Source organism: Miniopterus schreibersii, assembly GCF_964146895.1.
Source record: "Miniopterus schreibersii genome assembly, chromosome: 7".
In the NCBI taxonomy this organism is placed as follows: Eukaryota; Metazoa; Chordata; class Mammalia; order Chiroptera; family Miniopteridae; genus Miniopterus; species Miniopterus schreibersii.
In genome coordinates this window covers 41,804,565-41,829,689 of record NC_138108.1, presented here as the reverse complement: position 1 = coordinate 41,829,689, position 25,125 = coordinate 41,804,565, and the positions used below count along the sequence as shown (strand labels likewise).

Sequence of the window (25,125 nt, the reverse complement as noted above, 5' to 3'; positions counted from 1 at the left end):
TTGATTCAGAAAGAGGTGGAATATAGTCAGTTTCCTTGTCCATCTTCCCTCCACCTTCTAGCTCTTCTTTGCAGGTGGTTAATTGTTTAAGGTCATATATGCAGGCTGTGTGATTCAGTATGACCTGGGCAGATCCTTTATAAACCTTCATCCTTGTTTCCCTAAAATCAGTGGCTCAGATGAGATCAAGCTGGGCTCCTTGAGCTCCTCCAAGACACCAGGGACAAGTGGGGGTCAATGGGCAGCAGATCTGTCCAAAGGGATACCAGGGTACAATAATATTTGCTCAGCTCAGTACTGCTAGGTATAAATATTGGTGAGTGCAGAGTTCTCAGATGTATGTTTCAATCTCCAATAACCAATCACCAAAATAAGGGAAACAGTCACTTCAAAACTTTAAACACACACACACACACATATACATGTGTGTGTTTTTACACATATAAACGTGTTTACATATACATAAATACATATACATATATATGTGTGTTTAAAGTTTTGAAGTGTGTGTGTGTGTATATATGTAAGGGGGGAGTGTACAGCCTAGCATGGGTGTTAATCTGATGGTTGACTGATTTTTTTAGCTCCAGAGGAAAGAGAAGCAGGCCCTCTCTCCCCTGAGAGGAACTTGACACAGGCAGAGGTGCAGTTTGGATAAAAACACAAACAAGCTTTAATGCCTCCTTGCTTTCTCTTCATCAGGTGGAGCAGGGAGGGAAGGACAAGACAAAACTCCTCAGCAATCTAGCCAGGCCACCAGGTTTGCTGCTGGTGGCCAGGGGATGGGCATTGTCTGTTGACCACTGTCCCTTGGAAAGCGGGAGGGACATTGCTTCTGTCGGTGGACAACTGGAGAGCCACCTGGTTGGGGGAGAAGGGGCTCTCAAAGCCCGTGGAGCTTGGTGACCAGACACCCTCAGGTAGCCTGCTCACGTGGACAGGGATCACAGGGCCTCCGAGGCCAAAACAACTCACCAGTGCCTATAAAACCACGGCCAAGGCCCACCCCCAGTTGGAATTTTAAGCAGGGCATTATTAAATGCCAGCTGCTGCCTCAGCAAGTTCCATTGCTCGCTTTATGTCTGAGGCTGGGCTGATGGTATAATTTGTCTTCCAAACTAGGGCATTTTTTGAGAATGGAAGGGGGCCCAGGACAACAGATGTGAACCTGACTGACCTGGGGGAAAGTCTGCATGTATGGTCAGCCTGGCTAAGGACTGGGAGCTATAACTACTTTGTGCTTTGTGGATAGTCCTATGACCAAAAATGACTCAGTACAACGTGGCCTTTGTGTAGAAGGGCCTAGACCTTCCAGGAGAGAAGGTGTGGCCCAGGGGCTTTTCCTAAGACGTCTGTCCAAAGCACTAAATTCTCTGACTTGGGGGTTTGAAAAGCTGTTCTCTGTACACCCTTGAGTATAAAGCAAGATTTCTTTTCACCCCCAAATTATTCTACCTTATATCTGAGCCTTTATAAAATCATTCTCCTGTGACAGCTGCCCTCTTGATTATTTTGAACCACAAAGTTCTGTTTGTTATAAACACATTAGCCTACAAGGGCCTTAATCAGTTGTAATTGTGGATGCAGATAGAGGTTAAATTTGGTTTTAAAATATTTTAAATAAAATAAATTGATTTAAAGAAGTGAGTTAAATTTCTTTGCCTCCATTTAGTAATGCTCCTTCAGGATTTGACATCCTAATTGCAAGTCTTGGATACTGTTATAAACTTTAAAATGCCCTAGAAGTACTTTGGAAAGCTGGCGTAGATGTTGATTTTAGAAAGTACTGTCCAAGAAACATATAAAGTTTGAATAAAATTACATCATGAAATACAAATAAAACTATTTTAAATGAATGTTTAATATAATGTTATTTTAAATTTTTATAGAAATGATCAAATGTTGTCAATCAGTGATTTCATTTATATCATAAAAGTCTAAATATACAAACTGGCAAAACAAAATACCTTTTTTTGGATTTTTTTCCATGCAAGGAGCCTTGTGTGTAGGACTGCACCTGGTGTATGTGGGGTGGTAGTAATGCTGAAGAGATGTGGGAACAGCTGGGAGAAAGACAATTTACCTTCAACTGTAGGGGAGCTAGGATGCGATGAAAATCCGATTTCTCCAAGAAGTGATTGGATTTTGACTCCTGGTTCCAGATGGTTCTCTAGGTGTACTTCCCTCCAGGCTCCTCTGCCCCATAGTGACTGAGAGATTACCAAAATGCAGAGAGCAGATGGGATCTGGTTTGTGACCTTAATAGGGAAGGAGCCACAATTGGGTGGGGACTGAGAAAGGAAGGGGGCATCTGACTAGTTAGGGATCGCCAGTAAGGAAGGCCGGGACTGGGAATGAGGCGTGGCTCTGGAACTTAGGTCTGTATGCAGGACCATAGACACCACGTGACACCATCACCCACCAACTTGCTACAGAGTATAGGCTGCTAGCATTTAATACTCTGGCCAAAAACAAAACAAAACCCCATAACACTTTTTGGCAGAGAGAGGGATGGAAATGTTGACATGTGTATGTTTTATGAAGCTTAAGTTGATTATAACTCAATTAAAAATAAAAGAAGAATGGATTCTTGTAGAAATAGGCAAGGAAGGCAGTGACATAGTTTAGGGAAAAAAAGGCTAGGGATTCTAGTGTGAATTCTAGGGATTCTAGACTGGCACCCCAAGAACGAAGCCTTCCTCCTCCAGCATTTGAGGAGCAGTTTGCAGTCTGACAGCAGCTCCCTACCCACTGAGCCTAAAGTGAAAACTGCCGTCAGCAGGCCCCACCCAGGACTCCCTTTCAGAATTCATGCTCAGAGGGAGACCCAGCCAGAAATGGGCCTTTTCATACAGCAGCCGAACAGAAGAACCAAGGATTATCAGGTGTGTAATGAGAGTTAGCAGCATAAAAGGGGACGACTAAAGTAACCAAACCAACAGAAAAACTGGAAGAAACAGACAATCCAGGGACAGAAAGAGAGCTAAGGTTGGGGGCGGGGGGACTCCTAGGTAAAACACTCAGAATATTGAGAACATACTAAATTCACAGAATGAGAATAGGATGTATTATGCAAAAGGCACGATCAGAACGAAAAGCTTCTGGAGGTTATAAGTGCTAAATTTTAAAATTTCATCGAATTTAAGTTTAATTGAAATTTAGAATAGAAGTATTGGAAAATAAAGTTGAAAAACCTCAGAACCTCATAGAGGGAAGGAAAATGAGAGAGAAGGTAGATTCATCCAGGAGGTTGAGTGAAAATGGAATGAGGGAAGTGATCAATGCAGGGTACGCATTTCCTGGAAGTTAATGTACTGAGTCTATAGATTGAGAGAGCCCCATGGTGCTCAGTGAGTGGATAAAGTCTCACACAGACGCTCTATTGCTGTTCACAGCACCCAGGGTAAAGTGGAGAGCCTCAAAGCTGCCTGCCCTCAAAGAAATGAAAATTGGACTTACATCAGAATTTTTATTGGCAACACTGGATGATAGAATAAATCAGAGCATTAACATCAAAGAAAGTGTTTTTCAACCTAGTGTCTTACACCCAAACTATCAGGCTAGTGAGAGTGGAATAACAACATTTTTGTCTATGCAGGGACTCAGTTTACCTTTCAGGTAGTGTTCCTTAGCGTGATATTTAAGAAAATAATTCAAATAAGAGGAGAATGTGGGATCCCAGGTCAAAGTAGATCAATCCAGGAGGGCAGGAGAGAAGTCCCAGGGGGACCGTGTACAGAAGGCCTAGAGGAGCAATCAGGCTACGGTAGCGGAAGGTCCAAAGCCTCAGAGAAGGAAACCTGGACAAAGAAGAGATCCTGATTCTATGCAGGTATGATTGGGAGCGTAGAAAAGATTGAGGCTAGAGTAAACAATGTAAGGAGAAGGAAGGGCAATGAGAAATGCCAAGAAAAGCAAAAGTCATGGTCCAAATGCGAAGCACACCAAGCAATTGATAGAATGTAAGATAAGTCCGACCTTGATACTAAGAACAGTTTCCTTTGAGGTCAAGGGCTTCTGATACTGGTCTCAGATAGAAAGAGGGTAATTTCAGTGCAGTTTGGTTCAGCACTGAATAATATTTACTTGGTTGCATAAGAGAACAGATGATCGAATTGTGGTTACAAGACAAAATATAAGTGGTGATGGCTCTGATAATGTAAAAATACAGCTAACGGACGGTTGGTCTTGGAGAAGCCAAGATGAAAGTTTTGAGAGAAAGGGTCAGAATGCTCACAGCGCCATCTCACCGACTGGGGAATGGAGAGATTATATTAGAAGTTGATGAAGGGAAAATAGAGGTTAAAGTGCATTATTTAAAACTTAAAGGGTAGCAAATAGAAGAACTAAAGTAATATAGTTATTAAGCATAGGCAAAGTAGCAAGTAGTTTAAGTTCTTTTCCTATCTTGGGCTCAACCATTATTGCTCAAAGCTGATACATCAATTAAATGAATGTATAAACATAATATCTAGAGTTATAGAGAAGTAACTCGAGAGATTTTAAAAAAGCTTTGCCCAGAGAGTGGGACTGGGGATGTGTTTGGCATCTATTGCTTCCCACTTTAAGTTCTTTCTTTTTGATTTGTACTTATTACTTTAACAAAAATTAAAAACTGAGTTTGAAGATGGGTTAAATGTAGAGGTAACAGTTGAAATGGTAATTGCCATCTCCTAACTTTTTAAGGCCTAATTTGGACAAACCAAGAAGGCTGTGTTTTAAATTAAGCAATAATAGTGTCCTTGTTCCGATGAAGCAATATTTCACATTTCCTGAGACAAAGTTGCATGGCTGGAGGCAGAATCTTTAATCCTTGAGGAAATGAATTATTGCCAAAGACAATGAAGCAAAGCTGCTATTGTCCCCAGAGTTTGGAAAGTGCCCCAGTATTTAAGACTTTTGGTTGAAGTCATTATGTAAAAGCATGCTAATTGGGCGAGAACTTGACTATGTGAAACAGGAGTGTGGCTTATTTGAAGAAATAACCTTGTGGTGAACAGCATGATAGTGGGTCCTGAATCTTTGTGCCAAGAATTCTGATCTAGACTCAAAGACCCGAATTTATATCATATTCTCAGTTACTGTCTCACTTGTGTAGTTTGTAGTTAGCCTTTCACATTGCATTTTACTGTTTCAGATTTTACTCATCGGCTTTGTCTTGCATTCTAAATGTGGGTTTTCAATATGTTGGCATCCCCAGGCAGTTTTTATGTCTGTATGGCGTTGAAACAGTGGAGGCCATTGTCCACTGGCTGCGTGGAAAGCAATTTGGGAAGTAATTTTTCTTATTCCTTTTGGTTCTAAAACGATCTCAGTTCAAACCCCAATTCTTAACCTTCCTTGATGCAGTTTTCCTTTGGACCTGATGTGGAAACAGGCTTCTTAGCCACTGTTCTGTTAATTCCCACCACTTCCCTTTGGAGGCCATAATTTATATCCCTTAGTCTCTGTCACTCTGAAAGTGAGTGTTCCTGTAGTTCTGAATTCCTCCGTACATACTGGGTGGGTCACTACTGAGAGCAGCTGCTGTTGCTGCTCCTTAAGAGAAAATGAACTGAACAGACTGGCAGCTGCTGCCAGGGTCCTAGGAGCTGCTGTGGGTATCCTGGTGGTGCCCAGAGAGTGCCTGCTGCTCACACCAAAGCCATCAAAGGACATTGCAGGCAAAGGGAAGAAAGCTGGGATTGGAGCAGAAACTGGGTTTTTTCATGGCCTGAGGGATCCCCTGCAGCGGGTCCCTCCTGGAGCTGCACCCGGCCCTCCCTGCTAGCTCAGGAGCTGGCTGTGTTCCCACGGCTTACACCAAGGTCCTGAAGGACTTAGATTAGGAAGTAGATGGGTTGCACCAGGGACGGTGTCATTGACTGGACAGGGCTCTATTTTTGATTTGTCCTTGCCAGACCCAGCCTCAGCTAATGGGCCGTGCCCTCCTGTGATTAGGCTGGTTCTAAGCAGAATTAAGAGTTTGCTTATTTCCTAAAGCAGAGGGCAGCTTTCCCTTGAGGATTAAGACTGCTGCCCGTGGTTGAGTTTGGTTGGGGTGACTGTTCTCCCATCGGGTGCTTCCTTACATTTCCCGTGACTCCCATTTTATCTGACTTAATTCCGTCACCTCCCATCACTGTTTTCCTGATTTCCCCGTATATGGGGTCCCAGGGACAGCCCCTTCCCCCACCAGTGCCTGCTTTTCCTCCTCTGGCCGCCTGGGGCCTGAGGCCACAGAGCACCCCTGTCTTCCTCCACCCCGGGTGGGACGGATTCCGAGGCAGGGCACCCACTGCGCCAGCAAAGTGGATTTCAATGCCTGGTCTTTGTCACGCGTGTTAAAGGCCCGAGAGGAAGGGGGCCGAGTGGAAGGAGAAACCCTAGGGCGCAGCGAGGAGAAAAGGGGCTGGAGGAAGCGCTGCTCTGTAAATGGAACAGTCTCGGCAGCTTTTTCAACAGCACGGTTCGCGGCAGCACCTGTCTCCCGCGGGGCACCCAGCACCCACTCCCACGCCTCCGATTCCTCTGGTCCCCCGCGCTTGGCTGCGCCCCGCCGCAGCCCGCAGGCCTTGGCGCCCTCCCCTGGCCCCCCGCAGCCCTCCCCCGGCCCCGCCGCAGCCCGCAGGGTTTGGCGCCCTCCCCTAGCCCCCCGCAGGCCCCCCCCCCCCCCCCGCAGCCCTCCCCTGGCCCCCCGCAGCCCGAGGCTTTGGCGCCCCCTCTGGACCGCGCCCTCGCCTTTCCTCTACCTCCCTGGGGTTTAACGAGCAGCTTAAGGATGTGGCTTCAGGAGGAACAGCTTGGCCGGGAGAGGGAGAGGGAGAGGGAGAGGAGGAGTCCCCATGCATCCCGGGAGGCTCTTGAGTGTTTTGGAATGAATAAGTGAAGGAATGAGCAACTGCAGTCAACAGGAAACAAGCAGCCCGTTACCTGCCTCGGGTAGCTTGCCAGCCTCCTTGGGCATGGCCGAGGGGGCGAGGAGGTGGTCAGAGAAGACAGAGGAATAACCTTGGACTCCGGCTGCTCCTTGTAGCCTTCGCGTTGGAGGCTGTTACCTTCACGGGAAATCTCTTCGCGGGTCTTCACCCCACCACCGGCAATCCGGCCTTGACTGCCTTCGCACCACCTTTTCCAATCTTACAGTGCAGCTTTTACTTCAGTGCTTCATCCGTGTAGGAGTTGCCCTTTCAGCTGGGTTGAAAATGCCTTACACTCTTGAGTTTTATTTCCTAGGAAGCATTTTAAAAGAATGGAGAAAACATTGCTCCAAAGTAATTTTTGTCCTGGTTGCCAGCTAGCTGTGAGATCTTGGGGCAGAGCCACTACCCTCCTTCCATCGGTCTCTGTGCTCCCGTCTGTAAGTTAGAGGGCGGGAGGTGCTCGCTGGTGCTGCGGGTGCTCACACCCTGTGACTGATTCTCACTCCCGCACCTTGCTTAGCCCTCCCGGGACCTGGGACAGGGTTCCATCCCCACATCTGCTGGGTGATTGAACTTATTCTTTCCGGCCTAGGCCAGTTCACCTCTCAGGTATTTGTCGGAGCTTGTGGGATCATGGGCATTAATGGGATAGGTATGGGGCGGCTCAGTGGAGACCCCCATGCCACCATCCAGGAGTCTGGGAGGAAGGATGGAGCCATAGGGGTACGTGTTCCCCCTGAGCCAAGCCTTACTAAGTCTGCAAGACCTTGCTTCACAGGCTCTCCCTGGATAGAGCCTGGTCCCCCCTCTGTGTTCTGAGTGCATTTTCCTCCTGTTGCACCAACTGCATTGCATTGGTTAAAAAAAATACAGTAAATCCTTTCTTGGGATCACAGCAGGGACAGATGTGGTAGGGACTGTTTGGTTTTTGGGGGGGCTTTTTTTGGTTTGTTTGTTTGTTTGTTTGTTTTTTCTTCTGCATCTGAGATTTGTGGATTTCCTAAAGGCCAGGCGTGGCTTGTTTTCTGTTTGAGGGAGTTTGTTTGTTTGCTCATAGTTGTTTTCTCAGCTCTTTTCCCCAGCTCCAGCCTCATTTCTCTCTGTCCAGTCAGGTGTGTGTTCTTTCTTTGTTTCTTTTTGCATTTGTTCCACCAGTCAGCCAGATCCCAAAGATTGTAAAACTGATGGTGGGTAAAGAGCATTAGCAAAAAGAAGGGTAGTGGGTCTCCAAAGATCCATCCTGGCTGTGGAACACTGAGATTTTGAGGATTGTATGTTTGGGTTAGGGACCCCTCGTATAGGAGATAACAAGAGCACTGGGGTGGGAGAAAGAAGGAATATCATGCCTAGTACATAAATGGCACTACCCAGACCCTCCCTGAATCCTTTGTGCAGGACTGATGGGGTGACAGTGGAGGAGTCTGTCGGCGATTGTAAGAGTACCAAGAAGTAAGAATTGATGGGGAAAGAGGCCAAGACTACAAAAGAGAGTAATTTCTTGAGTTTTATCTTGGGCAAAGGTTAGGTTCTAAATCAGTATTCAGTATTGTTAGAAGATAAACTGATGCATATTAAAATTTTCACAAGTTCATTTGAACAAATATTGATTCAAATTGCCAAATTAGAAGTGGTTGGGCGTGCTCCACCAACAGGAGTTTCTGAAAGACTTACATAGACAAAGCAAGGAAGCAAAGAAAGGAGATTATTTGATCAGCTATAGGTTAAAGCCTCATTGGCTGCTTGTGATTGGTTGTCCTTAGGGTTTGATTTTGTAACCTTGAGATATTTATAAGCTTAGATTTTTTTTTTTTTTTCTCACGTAGGCCACCATGACATTAGAGCCACGTCAGTATAATAGCCTTCTTGTTTAACTTAACAATATAGAAGCTAAATCTAGGGTATAGTCAAAATTATCTTTGAAAAATACCTCAGGACGGCACAGTACATATTAGAAATTGGCAAAGTATCACTTGTTAAGTTTAACGTGACCACTTTCCCCCTTCCAGTGTGGGACTCTTGGTTTTGTCTGTTTAGTTCCATGTGATGTCCTTGGCTTGGGTGTAGGGGTCATGTTCTATGAAATGTGTCTTTTAAACATCAGAATCATACTTGGGAGAGAGCTGCTGATACTATGAGAGATGAGCATATTTTTCTCCTGGTTTTAACCACCCCTCTCCTTGTGCTTGACTTGCATAGTAGTTGTGTGTGTGTGTGTGTGTGTGTTGAAATCACAGGACTCTGCCTTTGCTCCCTCTCACTGCCTAAGCTGGCAGAGAATTAGTGGACTCCTTGACAAAGAATGATCCCCGTATCTCTTGGTACTGACTAATTGAAATGTTAAATACGTATTAAACTCACATCTCCAAATTCTGTTTCGTCCACAGGTTGCTCGTGGGGGCCCCTCGGGCAGTGGCCCTTCCGCTGCAGAGGGCCAACAGAACAGGAGGCTTGTACAGCTGCGACATCACCTCTCGGAACCCTTGCACACGGATTGAATTTGATAACGACGGTGGGTTCTTCTGCACTCACTCCGTGTTCACTTGGCCAGCTCTTCTGTACCACTTGCCTTTTCCATGAGGAAGGAAAGGGCGTACAAGCATTCATTCTTAGAGACAGAGCCTCTTTTAATTGCATCAACCTTAACTGTTTCTTGTTTGCCCCGAAAGCATTTACTACTTTGTAAATCATGTTCAGATGCACTCACCCTGTCGCTGCCCCTCCTAACCTGGTTCATAAACTGGTAGGGTGTATCGATGCTGCCACCTAGTGACGTGTTGAAGTCACTGAATTCAGAGGAGAGAAGAAAACTGAATGCATACCTTGTACACAGCCAAAAGATCTCACTTGCTATTAAAATATTTGGGAGAAAGCCCATTTTAAATTTCAGATCCCTCTAAAATGAGAGCTGAGCAACATGGATAAACTTTGCCCTACTGTCTCAGAGAGAGGCTTGTTTGGTGAGGGCTGTATGTTGGGCAGAGCAATTAGGGTACTGGGAAGCTCCAACCAAACCTAATTTGACATACTTGGACTAAGTAGATTTGCAGATTCATGTTTTATTTTTATGTTCTCTTGCTTTATCATGTTATAGAAATGATTTTTTTAAATGATTAGAAAATAATACACGTCATTTGTGGGAAACTTGTAAATGGCAGTGACCTATTAAGAAAAACCCACTGGTAATCTAGACATAACTGCTCTTTATTTAACATTTTGGCATTTCCCTTCTGTCTACTTGAAGTTTAGTTTCCATAGTTTCATAATGATTTAAGATTGAAAACTGTGCTTGCCATGCTTCTCATTGAGGAAGGGCAAAAATTTGGGTTTAAAGTAATACAGTAGGTTCAAATTGATACTGAAATGAACACGTGGTGGTATTTGTGGTTTCTCTTTTGTTTGGGGAGAAAGGATGAGAAGAAATAACCTCCCTTTCTTGTTTGGCATTGGTAGAAAGCTATCAAATGAATCTGAGGTCTTATCTTCCTATCTCCAGCAAAGAGAAGAACAATTCATGCTGTAATGTAATCATTTTGGGAGTATGTAGAGAAGTGCCCACTTTTTCTTAGTTTGGATGTCACTTGGACTTTGGAAGTTCAGTTTTGACATTGTTGCTTTAAGGGACATATGTTGGAGCCTCTCCCCCCCTTAGTCTTAAATTTTCAAATACCTCTCTGTACTCAGGACTCTGGGTGTCAGAGAGGGTGAAGGGCCACTTGGTAAAGCTAAGTATTTTATGTAAAAAATTTTATGAAAGATTCTTACCCACCATCACCCATCTGTTTTCTTAGGAAGTAATTTTTCTGGATTGAGGAACTGAATTTATTGAGTAGTTACACTTGGAATCGAGCTGGTTAGAGACCATTTCTTGCATTTTTGTTCATCTGTTGGTTCATTGCCTGTTTCAGTCCTAACTAAGCATATGTAACCTGTGCTGCTTTCCACAGCTGACCCTTCATCGGAAAGCAAGGAAGATCAGTGGATGGGGGTCACCGTCCAGAGCCAGGGTCCCGGTGGCAAAGTTGTGGTGAGTGTAGAGAAGCGTGTTCATTCCATGATGTCTGAGCACCGGGCTTATCGCAGTGAACACAACAGCATTTTCTTTAGAACATTCAAATTCAAAGAACTTCCTAAAAAACCTCTTTTGAACATCCTAAACCCTAGATGGTCTTAAAACAAAAAAAGCATCCCAGGAACTAAGTAGCTTTTATAGATGAGATACAAAAAAATGGGAATGGTCATGGAAAGTAAGATCCGATCATTTTAAACTCTCATGATTGATTCTGAGCTTCTGCAAATAGAAGCGATAGCGAAAAGGAGAGGGTCTGTTAGGTGGATTATGCTAGATGCTCTTTCCATGCCTCCTTCGAAATCTGGTCGCTGTAACAAGTGTGTATAGAATTTGGAGGAAAATGAGAATTTTATTGAACGTTGAATTTTGATATTTAAGGGGCTATATTATGGGAAATTGACTTGGATATTGTCAAGTATTTTCAGCCTGTGTTACATGGAGTGCAACCTTTAATACCCTGTAAAACTATAGAGATTATTTCATCTCTCCCAGCAGTGTAATTCTCTCTGCCTTGTTATAAATTTGATCTGAGAGCTTAGAGTATAAATTAGAATTTAGGATTATAAGGAAATAACAGTGGGTAAAAGGAAAATGTCTGTTTTTGCTGTGTTTGCCTGATTCCTATGAAAATATGCCCATGATTTCTCTCTTCTGGGCCATGTTATTTTCACAAACATACTGATGTGAAGGTTTGTACAGCCACTAAGCTGGTTAAATTAAGAAAATGAAATAAGGTATTTCCATTGTTTATGTGGCAGGTAAATTGCCTGTGTGTTACAGATTGGCATTCAATATTCAGATCGGAGCATTATTCCCTAGGTGAAAATAAGACAGAAGTCCTATAGTTTCTATAGGCTGGGTAACGGTCTTCTTAATGACACTTTGGGGAAGATTTGCCGGCTTCGGATCCAATCCCAGGATGGGGACACATTTAACGTCCTCTTTATTATTGACAGTTGTATCAATTTGTAATAAAAAAACATAGGGTTTGTAGGCAGGCATGGGCTACTTTATTCCATCTGTTTGCAGACATGTGCTCATCGATATGAAAAAAGGCAACACGTTAATACAAAGCAGGAATCCCGGGACATCTTTGGAAGGTGTTACGTCCTGAGTCAGAACCTCAGGATTGAAGATGAGATGGATGGAGGAGACTGGAGTTTTTGTGATGGCCGACTGAGAGGCCATGAAAAGTTTGGTTCTTGCCAGCAAGGTGTAGCAGCTACTTTTACTAAAGACTTCCATTACATTGTATTTGGAGCCCCGGGCACTTATAACTGGAAAGGTATGATGTATGTATTTATAGAAATGGAGATTAGAATGACTACAGAATTTCTATTATATGCACCGTGATTCGGTATATTTTAAATTAAAACATAATGTGTTATAAGGTACTTGTACGTTATAGAAGAGTAGGATATTAAAATCGCTAAATTATATGATTTTTAAAAACAAATAATGGTGGGAGCGTATGTTTTAAAAGGTTTTTTTCCCCCCACCCAGTAATTTTCATTAATACAAATAAACTTTTTTCTGTAAGAGTATAATAATTAACACTGGCAGTTTTGCTGTTTTATATTTGCCTGTTTCATGAAGCTGAAATTTTCAATTTTAAGGTAGTGATCTGAAAACTGATAAGAATTGAGTGCTGTCATGTACAAATAACAGTTTCTTAATACAGACATTTCTTTCATTATATATACTTATCTTAAAATGCTGTGTTTTGCTAATAGGTTAGAAGGGTAGATGACAGATTAGGGAATTTTGAGATGATAATTTCAGATAACTTGCAGAAAAGGTGTTTTATTATCATTGTGATGTAGTAAAATGAGACATTGGGAGGGAGGGAAGGGGGAGAATGGCCCACATTTTTTGACTGGATGAACCTGGTCAGCTCCTGTAATAAAAGCTTAACTTCTCTTTAGAAAAACACTGTGTTATAAAGAACAGTTAACCTAACACTAATCCATGATGAAGAGAAATATATCTGATTTGGAAATAAGACTCTTTTTTTTTTTTTTTTTGAGAAATTTATGAAAATAAATCCTGTTAGGACATTTTCACTAGTCAAGAAAAACTTAGGTAAAATTTTCCTTTTCCATTAAAAAAATTTCCAAGTTTTTAAAATTCCTATTAGATACAATCCTTGAGAACACCTTTCTCTGTATGTGATCCATAGTGACCTTTGGTGGCAGTATCCTTTGCCCCTCCTCCCCAGTCAAATCTTTCATGTAACAGTATTTGTCAGGTTATTTCAACCTAATCAAAATAACACATTGAATTTAGAAATAGTTTTATTTTATCAAGAATAGATGTCATACGTAGTAAAACAAAACAATAAAAATACCCACCAATTATGTATGTTTTAATTTATGGGAACATGTCTTATCTGCTTTATAAACCCTGACTTAAAAGGCTACCATTTTTAAAAAGTCACATAGTGGGCTTAGTGTATAAAATCTCTATAATGAAAAAACTTAAAAGATGAAATCTTGGTTAAAGTGAAGAACAGGTCAAAATGTTAATTTCATTTTTACAGTGAAGTAAAGAAGGTAAATTGATTTTGGATGATAGAAAAAGTAAAGTATCATCAGGTTTATATGATTTTTAAAAAAATTGTTTTCTGTAGATTTAAGTAACTTTCCATTTCCATCTAGTTTCATGGCATGATAAAGGTAATTCATGAAAATGCATGGGGCATTTTTTTTTTTATTACCAGAACAACTTTCTTTGATATACAAATTTACATGAACATGATTTTTTAACTTTAATAATCTCAAAACTCATCTTTTTTTTTCTGCCTTTTCTTCCTCAAAATTTTCCTTGCTGAACTTAATGATAACATGAGGAATGTTTTATTAGGAACCACCTGTTTTGTTTTATTTCATCTTCATTGTTTTGTTTTGTTTTTTGCCATTTCATTCCTTTAGGGATTGTTCGCGTAGAACAAAAGAATAACACTTTTTTTGACATGAACATCTTTGAAGATGGGCCTTACGAAGTTGGTGGAGAGACTGACCATGATGAAAGTCTAGTTCCTGTTCCTGCTAACAGTTACTTAGGTAGGAGCGAGACTAGCCGCATGCCTGCCTTCGCAGCCGCCTGTGGGGGCACTGCCCTCTCAGGACCTCATCTTCTGGGCTGAGGACAGGTCAGGTGGAGCCAGGGGCCTGTGGCTGCACTTACTGGAATTTGATTTAGGCCTTGGTGATTCTGAGGTAATCTGACTGATGCCCGGAATCCTTCCCTTCTGACCTGGGCTCCCTCAAGTGGGAAGGAAACCTACTGTCTCCTAAAATTGTCTGTCTCTGCATGGAAGTCTGTTCCCTGAGCGAATGTTGGCCTCTGGAACTACAAACAGACTGTTCATGCAGCTGTGAAAAAAACGCGTAGATGTATAATCCGAGCTGCCTCCCCTCTCCCTTCACTGCCTCTCTCTAGAGCTACTCCTAAGAGCTACATTTATGAAGTTACTCTTAAGTGGCAGGTCAGGACCCCCAGACCCTTCCGCTGTGATTGCCTTTCTCCAGGGGTTGGCCCTGCTTCCAGTTTGGGGCCTCATGTCACAGGGCCCCCGGCGGGTTGGCACAGGGCTTTCCAGCTGAAGCTGAGCGGGGCTACTGAAGCAGCTTGAGGACACCCAGATTATGTCCTAAGTGCCCACTCCTTAACTCCTAAGACTTGTTTGCATTACTAATGTGTGTCCTAAATTATTCATGTGCATTATGGTAATTACACAAAGGCTTTTAAAAGCTTTAATTCTTGGTATGAGGTGACATAAAGAATAATTACTGTGCATTTCTTGGAAAAAAATGTAAAAAATCTCCTAAACTCAAATAGTAACCTATTTTTTTTTTAAAAAAAGAAAAGTACCCATGTGCTAAAGATATTACTGGAACAATGAAAAGGAAAAAATAGGTATAGATATAAGAATAATTCTAAATAATATGTTAAACATATTCTTTAAAAATTGTCCTAAATGTCAGCTGTAACTGAAAAATAAAATTAGAAAAATAAATTGTTCTAATCATATACATACGTATGAACAGGTACTATTAACTTAAAAAAAACTTTCAGATACTGCCCCCCCCAAAAAAGTAAAAACTTGGTGTGAAGGCATAGACAAGGGAGGAGAAAAGTTATACTTACCACTTGTCAAACACCTACTTAATGCTTTACAGGTCTCATTTGATCTTCCCAACAATATTATAAAATAAGTATTGTCCCTCTTGCTGGGTTTGTGAATGACTTTGCAGACATGAAGGGGACACAGGGCCAAGCAGTTTTCAGTCTCAATTATTAAATGTTTTTCAAGCTAAATATTAACAACAAACCAATATCTTCAAATGCATTATTTAGGGATAAGCTTACGGTGAGAAACATTTAATTTTAGTGGCTTCAGGCAAGAAACTTACACTTTGGTCTTTAGGATAGAGGCCCATGGATTTTATAAACTTAGCTGCTATTGGAACAGTTGGATTTGAAATGCATTTGTTGCTTTCCTCAAAAGTGGATGCCTGGGGGGAAAAAATCAAGTTTGTATTGTTACATCTGTCAGTTCAAAAAATCAGCAGGATTTAGGAGTGAAATGATCTGCCTGAGTTTTCGGAAGCTGGCAGATGCAGCGGTGGCCTCGGCATCCCGCAAGAACGGTGGCCGCCGCAGAGCCTCTTCCCCAGCATAATTGCTTTTCCTCCCTTGTTTTCCGTCCCTCGCCCGTGCACAGGCCTGCTGTTTTTGACCAGCGTTTCCTATACAGATCCCGATCAGTTTGTTTATAAAACACAGCCTCCCAGGGAGCAGCCCGACACGTCCCCTAACGTGATGATGAATAGCTACCTAGGTTTGTGACCTCTGAGATGACAAATCAATTGTCTTGGTCATGGTCGTTTAAAAATTTTTTTGATCCATACAGAGCATAAATCTTTTTATTTTCCATTTCATTTCAAGTGAAGCACGCATGAAAAGCATGCCGTGGTGGAGACTCTGCCGCCAGATGGTTTTCAGAGCTGGGTTCGATTATATCGCCCTATTCTAAACTTGTGGCTCATCCTATTTTTTGACTCACTTCACAGTTTGAGAACTGCAACAGTAGTGGTGAAAATTTTCATAAATAAAACCCAATAAAAAGAGTGGGCTTACACTATTCTGCATCTGCCTTGCCTTTCTCCAGAAATACTTCCTTAATTTGAATGGTCTTGATGTGGGCATTTATATTTGCTCCCGATTAAATCTTGTATTTCTAACCTGACATCCTCCCTGACACCTTACTATTAGGTGTTCTAATGTGTTTCGCCCCCTCCTAACAAATTGATACAGATGACAGCCTGCTCACCTCTATTGTTTACTTAGGTTCTCAAATATTATATCTCATCAGTCATAGTTTTGTTTGCATGTTTGTGTCTGAGAACTAAGTGGGTTCAAAATAATGAAATGCTGTGTGTGGCCTATCGATGACGTTAGCATTTGTGCTTGCCTGATTACCAAGGAGATTGGTGAGTTTGGAGGTTATTTAAATCATTTATTATAGCAGAACCCCACAACATGCACCCAGTTATGCTACGTCAGATTGTATCTCAGTGTATATGATGTCAGTTTCCTATGATAATTCAGTATCTAGCTTGATCTCCTTTTATAGCAGTTCTAGTATTAAAATAAGGCTCGAACTGATTCTTACAATGAACGAATGCTTCATGATTCAAGTTACACAGATGCTCAATGGCATAGGTTCAAGTCTGAATATATTCCATAGAAAGTGAAATAGCCTGCTGCTTTGCACATGTGACATACCTGTACTTAGCCCTGTGACTCTTTCATATCATCAATGTGATAGCTGGTGGGGAGGGTCGAAGGAGCCAGGTGGGAAGCGGTACGCCAAAGCAGCAAGGGAGTCGCCAGAGTTTGATACCTCCTGAAAAACAGAGTTGATGTGAACTGTATTTTGTTTTTCTAGGCTTTTCTTTGGACTCGGGAAAAGGGATTGTTTCTAAAGATGACATCACTTTTGTATCTGGTGCTCCGAGAGCCAATCACAGTGGAGCTGTGGTTTTGCTGAAAAGAGATATGAAGTCCGCACACCTTCTCCCCGAGCACATATTTGAAGGAGAAGGTCTGGCGTCTTCATTTGGCTATGATGTGGCGGTGGTGGACCTTAACAAAGACGGGTGAGAGTGGCTTAGGTTATTTTACATTTGCAAAAAAATCGTTGCTTCTTTGGCTTCTGCAGGTCTTGAGAAGAGCCAACCTTTCAGGTTAGTTGATTCAAAGAATATTTTTGCTGCCAGTTTTTTTACCATCCTTTCATGTCTTCACCACTACATTTTGGCTGTAGGCAATCATTACCCTCCCCGGGGTGTAGGATGACAGCTTCTTCAGTTTTTTGGTTTTTACTCATGTCTTGGGAATGGGTACGTGAGAATTAGAATTTGGGGGCAAATTAACTCGAAAAATGACCCCTACATGGTTCTGTTCTGTGGTTTCTGAAGGGGCTGTTGGGACATTGAGAATGTCCTGTTGGAAGTAGGGATTGGTGACAAACTCAGTACACAGGTATATGGCTGGTGGTGCCAGTTTGGGTCTGGAGCGGAAGGTGGGGCGAGTGGAATCTTTACTGGGAGTCTCTGCACTTAGATCTAACTTGGGGAACTGGCTTCAAGTTCTTACCCTCCATAAATTTTCTTCAGTTTAAAAAAATAGAGATACAAATTCCAGATTTGAGGCCCTTTTTATCATATCTTTTTCGTGTGCGTAGTACCTGGGCTGGTGGTATTCTCCTCAGGCTCACTGTTGTAGCGGACGGTTCACAGTTCTTCCCCTCTTTATGTTTTTAGGTGGCAAGATATAGTTATTGGAGCCCCACAGTATTTTGATAGAGATGGAGAAATTGGAGGCGCAGTGTATGTCTACATGAACCAGCAGGGCCGGTGGAAAAATGTGAAGCCAATTCGTCTTAATGGAACCAAAGACTCCATGTTTGGCATTGCCGTCAAAAATATTGGTGACATTAATCAAGATGGTTACCCAGGTAGAATAATAGATTGTGAAATGGTTATGATTTGTAGATAGAATATTTGATGGATGAGTACTTATGGCATCTTACTTTAAAACATTGTATTGAAATGTTTTAAAAATGTAATGTTTGTTAAAATGTGATGTTGTCAATAGATATTGCAGTCGGAGCTCCCTATGATGATAATGGAAAGGTTTTTATCTATCACGGATCTGCGAACGGAATAAATACCAAACCAACACAGGTAACCAGATAACCTGGATTTCTACAGTAGATGGTCTTAGCTTTTTGCCTAATGTTAGAATATTTAGGTTTAAATGAATTTTCCACTATTCATGTTTTATCTTACGAATCTATAATAGTATGAATTTTATGTTTTTTAAAATGTATTATTTGAAGATAGATTGGAAATTGATATAAATGCAGTGACTTGCTTGTTTTAATGTAAAATGTCTTTGATAAGTTAGAAATCAAAACAATCCAAAGGAAAAGACTCTTCTACACTGGCAGCATAAGTAGGTGGAAATGTGATGTGTTTCCTTTAGTAGCATACTATATATACTAAATAGAGATGAAACTAGACAAATGAAAGAGATGATTGTAATTGCGTGAAGGATTCAGAAACCAAAAATTAAAAATTGCTTTTGAGAAAAATAAGACATTTGGAGGGCAGTTAGAGAGGTTTGGTTTGAAATACCCTGATTGACTTAATATAATACGGTAAACAAGTTAATAAAAAATGGGCCCTTTAATTCTTTGAGATACAGTGTAAATCAGGTGACTTATGAAATGTATGAAGTATTGTATCATATGTATACTTATTTCTGATTTATTTATAATTGAACATTATTTATAAGTGAGCTCTTAAACTTCAGTTCAAAAGAAAATGGTGTCTTTTTCAAAGTATGGGTAAGAGACTCATTTTGGTGGCCCAGTGTCCATTCTGATGACCTGTTCTTTTCAGGTTCTTGAAGGTAATTCACGCTTTTTTGGATATTCAATTGCTGGAAATATGGACCTTGATAGAAATTCCTACCCTGATGTTGCTGTTGGCTCCCTGTCAGACTCAGTAACTGTTTTCAGGTGTGTTAAGCATATTAAGCATGTTCAATAGTTGGGTTACAGTAAAATTTTGACTTTTTGAATTGAAATTTGTAGTGCCTATACCTCGGAAGACAAAAGCTGGTATGAATTTTGAAAATGTTTCTTTTGCGAGTCATGTGACAATGTAATAAAAACCTATCTTGTAAAATCTTGCTAATTTTGAACTGAGAAAAAACGGTCAGAGTTGGTGACTAAATGAATGTGTGTATGTGATTGGGAAGAGAGAGAATTTGGGGGGAAAAGTCCTGTCAGTAGTGGTTTGTGTTCATGGTGATGTACATCAGCCCTGCCACACCTTGACCTCCCGAGCTGGCACAGTGGGGAGTGGGGTGGTTCTGTGCCCCCTCTCACCCTCTTAGGTTAAAGCATCCACCCTGTGTTTTGCCTGGTGGTTCTCTGACACCACCTTTATACCTGGCTTTCTCTGTTCATATGAGGACTAACCTTAAAACAGTCAATGTCTTTTAAAGGTAGAAGAGTATATAACATTCAACCATTTCAGCAAAGTTTCCATCAAAAAGCGATTTGAACTTCTAGTTCTAGTTTGGATTCTAGCCCTCAGGTATCAAGAAGACTTGACTTCCTGCACCAAAATTTGGTAACAAGTCTTTCCTAGCAGATAATTCAATACTTGCTTCTGTCTGTCATTGATATTTTAGTATTCTTACTTTCCTGTCCTCATAACTTGGTTGACTGTGAACCCTGTAAACTTACTCCTTTTTTCCTCATAGATAGTATGAAAGTAAATTTCAAAATCCTTTGATAACGAAAGGAAAACCAACTCCCTTATTTTACACACAAGGCAATGGAGGCCCAGGACTTGCTTGAGCCTTTAAGGCTGGACTCTGCAGGAACAGGGCACAGCACTTAGATCTTCCCAACCTCTCTCCCCGGGCATTTTCCCACTAAATCATTCTAGAGCTTCAGGGTAGTTAATACATAGATGCCTGTTAAACACAAGGCAGCTGGGGCAATAAGATTAGCTTTATGTGTTAAAAGACAAAATTTTCATGATTCATATATAATGTACACTTGGAATTGTGTGTGGATGTTGTGTGTTTAAAAAACAGCTACAAATAGGATTTGGCCAAAATCTGTGTTAAAATATTTCCTTTTGAAATTTATGCCACACCGAAGCCTTAATACTATGATATTCAAAATACTTTAGCATCTGTAGCAACTGGTTTTAAAAGAGCTGTGAATTTTTGCCTTTTAAATATGCTCTCAAAACTTTGAGTGTGCCTAGTTAGTATCTTAGGAACTCAACAGCTTCCTGAATGTAAAATAACAACAGAAAGTTAAACATTTACGATAAAGGGAAAGGAAGATGTAGACACTGGGCAGCATTTGCCTCTTAGGGCTCCCGCCTTCCCCATGAGTGTACTCATTCCCTCGCTCGCCTACTGATCAATGCCAGAAGTTCAATCTAGTTATTTGGAATTGGAATGCGTTTTCCTATCAAAACACTTCTCCAGTATGGTTGGATTTACACAAGCCCACTAAAGTCAGCCTAACGGAATCTGTGTGGTAGTGAAGCCGTGGAACCCGTTCTGAGTTCTTCTGGAGTGATGGAGGTGGGAGGGATCTCCCAGCCCTCTCGCACCCGCAGCCACCATACGCTCACATGACTGTGCCTGTGGCAGAGGTCAGGTCCTAGGCCAGCGGTGACCCCTTTGGCTGTGTGGAGTAGAGGCGGATATGTAAGGGAGAGAGAAGATGTTTTATAGGGTGAGAGGAACTAAAGGTGTGGGATTCCCGCTTGTTGAGTGTGTGTGAGGCTGGGCTTAGGTAGAGCAGGGATGGGAAGTGTTAAGGGACTCGGGCCTTTGCCTACAGAGCTCGTGGGGTAGAAAAGTTGAAGCCAGTTCTGGCAGCAGGAGGACAGAGACTCAAGATTGGTAGTTTTAAAATTTTTAAACAAGAACATTTTATAACTTTAAATGTTAAAGTTCTTACATGAATATTGTATAGTCAGGTTTTAAATTCTATTTTAACAGTTACTTCCTTCGGTGACACAGGAAATAACTTACACGGGGGAACATTTTTCCCTGTGGTTTTTAAGGTGTGTCAGGCAGTGGAGGTGCTGGATTCACCTTCCCTTCAGGGTAGCAAGAGGCTGAGCTTGTTTCTCACTCGTCTGTCTTCAGGTCCCGCCCTGTGATTAATATCCAGAAAACCATCACAGTAACACCCAGCACGATTGACCTCCGCCAGAAAACGGCCTGTGGGGCCCCCAGCGGGATCTGGTGAGAGTTTCCACTGTGTCCACTAGTCCCCTTGGTTTCACATGTCTGCTCCATGATGACCCTACTTCCTTGAGGAGCTACGGGGAAGATTGAGAAATAGGCAGAGGGAAGAGGAATCTGCCAAGCGAATATATAACAATTTACTCATCAGTGAGCAGTGGGGGGGGGGGGGCACTTGAGAGCTGGGGAACATATTGGTTTTTTTCCTGCTGCAATAATGCATCTTATAAGAAATATGTGTTTAATTTTATACAGCCTCAAGGTTAAGGCCTGCTTTGAATATACGGCCAAACCCACTGGTTACAATCCTTCAATATGTAAGTACCTAGTACATTTAAAAATTGTATATTTTCTGTCTGTCAGGTTGAAAATTCTGCATAAAGAACAGGAAAATAAAACTGCGGTGGCCAAAATGGGTCCATAAATTCTTGTTTACAGAATCAAGTCTATCTGTTGTCTTCCCTTTAATCAGGAGGGTGCAGCACAGGAGGGAAACACTCTCCATTTGGTCCCCATTTGAATTTTCCAGAGCAGATGGTTTGGGGCAGAATGTCTTGGAAAAGTATTTATTTGCTACCACAACTGTTTCCTCCATCTCTGTCTTTGAACAGCAGTGTGGAAAATTGGTTTTGTGGTTGTGAGGTGGTGGGTGGTGGTTGTGGAAGAGTGAATGCAGGACTGGGTACTGCATAGTAACTGCCAGTCTATACTTTTTGCTCCTGGCCCCTTCCCACAGGGCCCAAAACACCCAAGCTGTGTCCCCAAGGCTGGCTTCGGCAATTCAGAGACTTGGGCTCTGCTCTGGGTTCTAGCTTTGATGCTGACAGACCCTACAACTCAGAGCAAGTCTCTTAACATTTTAGTTTCCATTTTCCCATTAGTTAGAAAAAATGCATCTAATAGGAATTACTATGTAATATTGTGTGGAGGTCAAATGAGATAATGTGGTGAAAGCAATTTGTCATTTCTGAGGTCTCATTTTGCTCCTTTCTTGATAATCCAAACAGGATTTTCCCCCGAATTTTGACAGGGCTAGTCATACTCAACAAGAGTGATTATCAATCACTGAGCCTTCTCTGGTATGTTTTAGTAGCAGCCATACCTCTTCAGGTGCAAGCCACCTGCTCCAGCTCTAGAGTGAAGATGGGAGTGTGGAGATTTAAAGAAAACCTTTTCTGCCCTGGCCAGTGTCGTTCAGTGGTTAGAGCATCAGCCGTGCACCGAAGGGTTTTGGTTTTGTTTCCTGGTCAAGGGCACGTACCTGGGTTGCAGGTTCCATCCCAGCCCCAATCGATGTGTCTCTCTCACATTGATGTTTTACTCTCTCTCTCCCCCTCTCCCTCCCTCACTTCTACTCTATCTAAAATCAATGGAAAAATATCCTTGTGTGAGGATTAACAAAAATAATGATAATGATAGTAATAAAGAAAGAAAATCTTTTCCCCAAAGAAGAAGTACAAAGAGTGAGGGTGATCTCCCTCCTGGGTCCGGCCAGGCTCCCAGCTGCTGTGTTTTGTGGTGTAGCAGGCCACCAAGGGAAGCTTCTAGGAGGACAGGTAGTTCTGTTCTTTTCATGTTTTTCTGTTTTTTCTCCACCTTGAGATAATGAGTTCTCCTAATGAGTTCTCTTTATTAAAAGGATGCCCCATTGACTATCGCAGCGTTTGGCAGCGCGCCGGCTTTGGCCCAGCCCGCACTGTCGTAAGCCGCTAAGCCTTCATCTGCCTGGATCTGAGCCTCAGGTGGTTTCCTCGCGCCCTGATGTGCCGGGCGGGCCCTGCCGTGTCATCTCCCTGGGATCTGTGACCGGGGCCTGGAGCACGCTGGTGCCCGTGGATTATGGCTTTGTGCGCAGGCGGAACGTGACCTTTCGCTTCGCTTTTGATGCAGCTGGCATTTCATTGAGTGGAGAGAAAAACCTCTGTGTGGCTTCTAATGACAAAGCGTCTTCTATGACTTCTCACTCTCTGTCATCCTTTCGGAATCGTTTGTGTTATTTTTACCCAAATGAAGTACCTTACACCTCCCTGCTCCCATCACCGCCCGTTACCCTCGTGTTGGGCAAGGAGGAGGGGGGTTCTTTGAGTAGGCAAGGAGAGGCCACTGGAAACATTTCTATCAGGCTGTCGTTTTCTCAAGCCACTCTCAGTTTGACGATAGATGTGAAATCTTATCAGGGCACATTCCTCGTCTCCCTCCGAATCAATATTAATTTTATATTATATAACTGCTCCATTAACCAAGTGTTTATTGATGGCCTATTATGGATAGAACTTTTTTCTCTGAGGACACTTAGAGAAAACCTCTTTTCATTGCCTGTATTTCCACAGTATTGGGCAATTCTGATTCAAATAAAACAGAACGGCCACTTAGCTGCGTGAGTTAGTAGACCCGCAGTGTGTTCCCAGCATCTGAGGACACGCGCTCACTGGCCAGGCTGTTTTCACTCGGCAGTCCTCAGCGGCGGCGTTCTGTACATACAGATATTTATAATTGCGCCTTAATGAGTATTCTACTTGGCTTGCCCCTCAAAAGGTCGGCGAAGGTGGCCTGCAGGGATTTTGAAGATGATGTGAACTGTCTGGAGGGTTAGGGAAGGTTAGAGTGGTTTGGTCGATAAGCGGTTTTAATGCACCCACGCCCTCCCCTCCTTTTGCTGCGAGGGGCACTCAGCACTGAGCCCTCCTCTGGTTCATTGTGAAGTTAGCGGGTCACTAATAGATGGATGATGTCAAGGCTGCCGAGGGCCTAAAACGGAGGCGCGTTCCATTTGGCAGTCGTGACATTTAAAAATTCTTTAGATGGACACAGAAATTACTGTTGAAACTGTCATTTATCGTGTTTCTAAATTTTGGCCCTACACATCTGAAGTGCATCATTTTAGCATAAGAAAAATGTCCCGTTTTGTGTGTGTGCAGACGTGTACCGGTGTGTATGTTGATGTGGGGCCAGTTACTCCTACTTCCGTTCATCTGTTCTACAAATGGTATTTGTATCAGGTGTTGTGCTGCTGCTGGGCAGAACAGACAGAGATGGTCCCTGTCCACAGTTCTGCCCCAGGGAAGATGGTCAGGCAGTTATAGCGCAGCAGGCTGAGTGTAGAATACTGTCAGATACCCCGGGAGGCTTCCTGGAAGAAGGGATGTGCGTGCTGAGATCTGAAGGAGTAGGGTTAGCTGGGCAGTCAGGAGAAGGTGGAGGGAAGGAGAGGGTTAGGCTGGCAGAGGGAGAGTGACTCATGCAGAGGTCTATAGGCAAGTGGGAACCTGGGCATCTAAGAAGCTTTAAAATCAAGCCACCGTCTTTTAGGTTTGTGACAGAGACTTAGAAGCTGGCTCTGCCTCTGTCCTTCATTGTATGGCTCTGGACCAGTCCTACCTCTGTGGGCCTCCATTCCTTCATCTGCAGGAAGAGGGTATTAAAATAGATGCTTTCAAAATGCCTCTTCCAAACTCTACCATGAATGATAGAACATGGGTCATTGATTCCATTTTCTGCATTTTCTGGAGCAGGTTTTTTTCCTTGAGGCTGCCTTCTCTGGCACAGTATACCCTTTGGTTTCTTCTCTTCTGATGGCTAGTGAGTGATTAACCAATGGAAGTAATTTCGGTATTCTCCCATAAAAAAACTACAGCTGTATCCAGAGAATTGGCAGAGAATGCATTCTGAAGTCAAGGATCGAGATTTTGATCATCCTGATCCTTGCTGGCCTCTAAGCTCCATTAGACCAGGGAGTCAGGGCAGGGTGTGCCTTCTAGAGCTCTGCAGGTTGGAAACTTGGCTTGTTGAAGCTCT

The 25,125-nt window shown here is 42.5% G+C and overlaps 1 protein-coding gene across 2 annotated transcripts in view; it reads left to right on the top strand.

Annotated features, from left to right (window-relative positions):
- Nucleotides 1–25,125, top strand: part of ITGA6 (integrin subunit alpha 6) — a 66,766-nt gene that overhangs the window by 20,064 nt on the left and 21,577 nt on the right. For both annotated transcript variants that reach the window (XM_081141979.1, XM_081141978.1), the window contains exons 2-11: nucleotides 9,287–9,411; nucleotides 10,847–10,926; nucleotides 12,001–12,256; nucleotides 13,902–14,033; nucleotides 16,925–17,135; nucleotides 17,802–17,995; nucleotides 18,136–18,224; nucleotides 18,945–19,063; nucleotides 21,232–21,330; nucleotides 21,586–21,647. In XM_081141979.1, coding sequence (XP_080998105.1) covers nucleotides 9,287–9,411; nucleotides 10,847–10,926; nucleotides 12,001–12,256; nucleotides 13,902–14,033; nucleotides 16,925–17,135; nucleotides 17,802–17,995; nucleotides 18,136–18,224; nucleotides 18,945–19,063; nucleotides 21,232–21,330; nucleotides 21,586–21,647 — 1,367 coding nt within the window. The remainder of the gene's footprint in view (nucleotides 1–9,286; nucleotides 9,412–10,846; nucleotides 10,927–12,000; nucleotides 12,257–13,901; nucleotides 14,034–16,924; nucleotides 17,136–17,801; nucleotides 17,996–18,135; nucleotides 18,225–18,944; nucleotides 19,064–21,231; nucleotides 21,331–21,585; nucleotides 21,648–25,125) is intronic.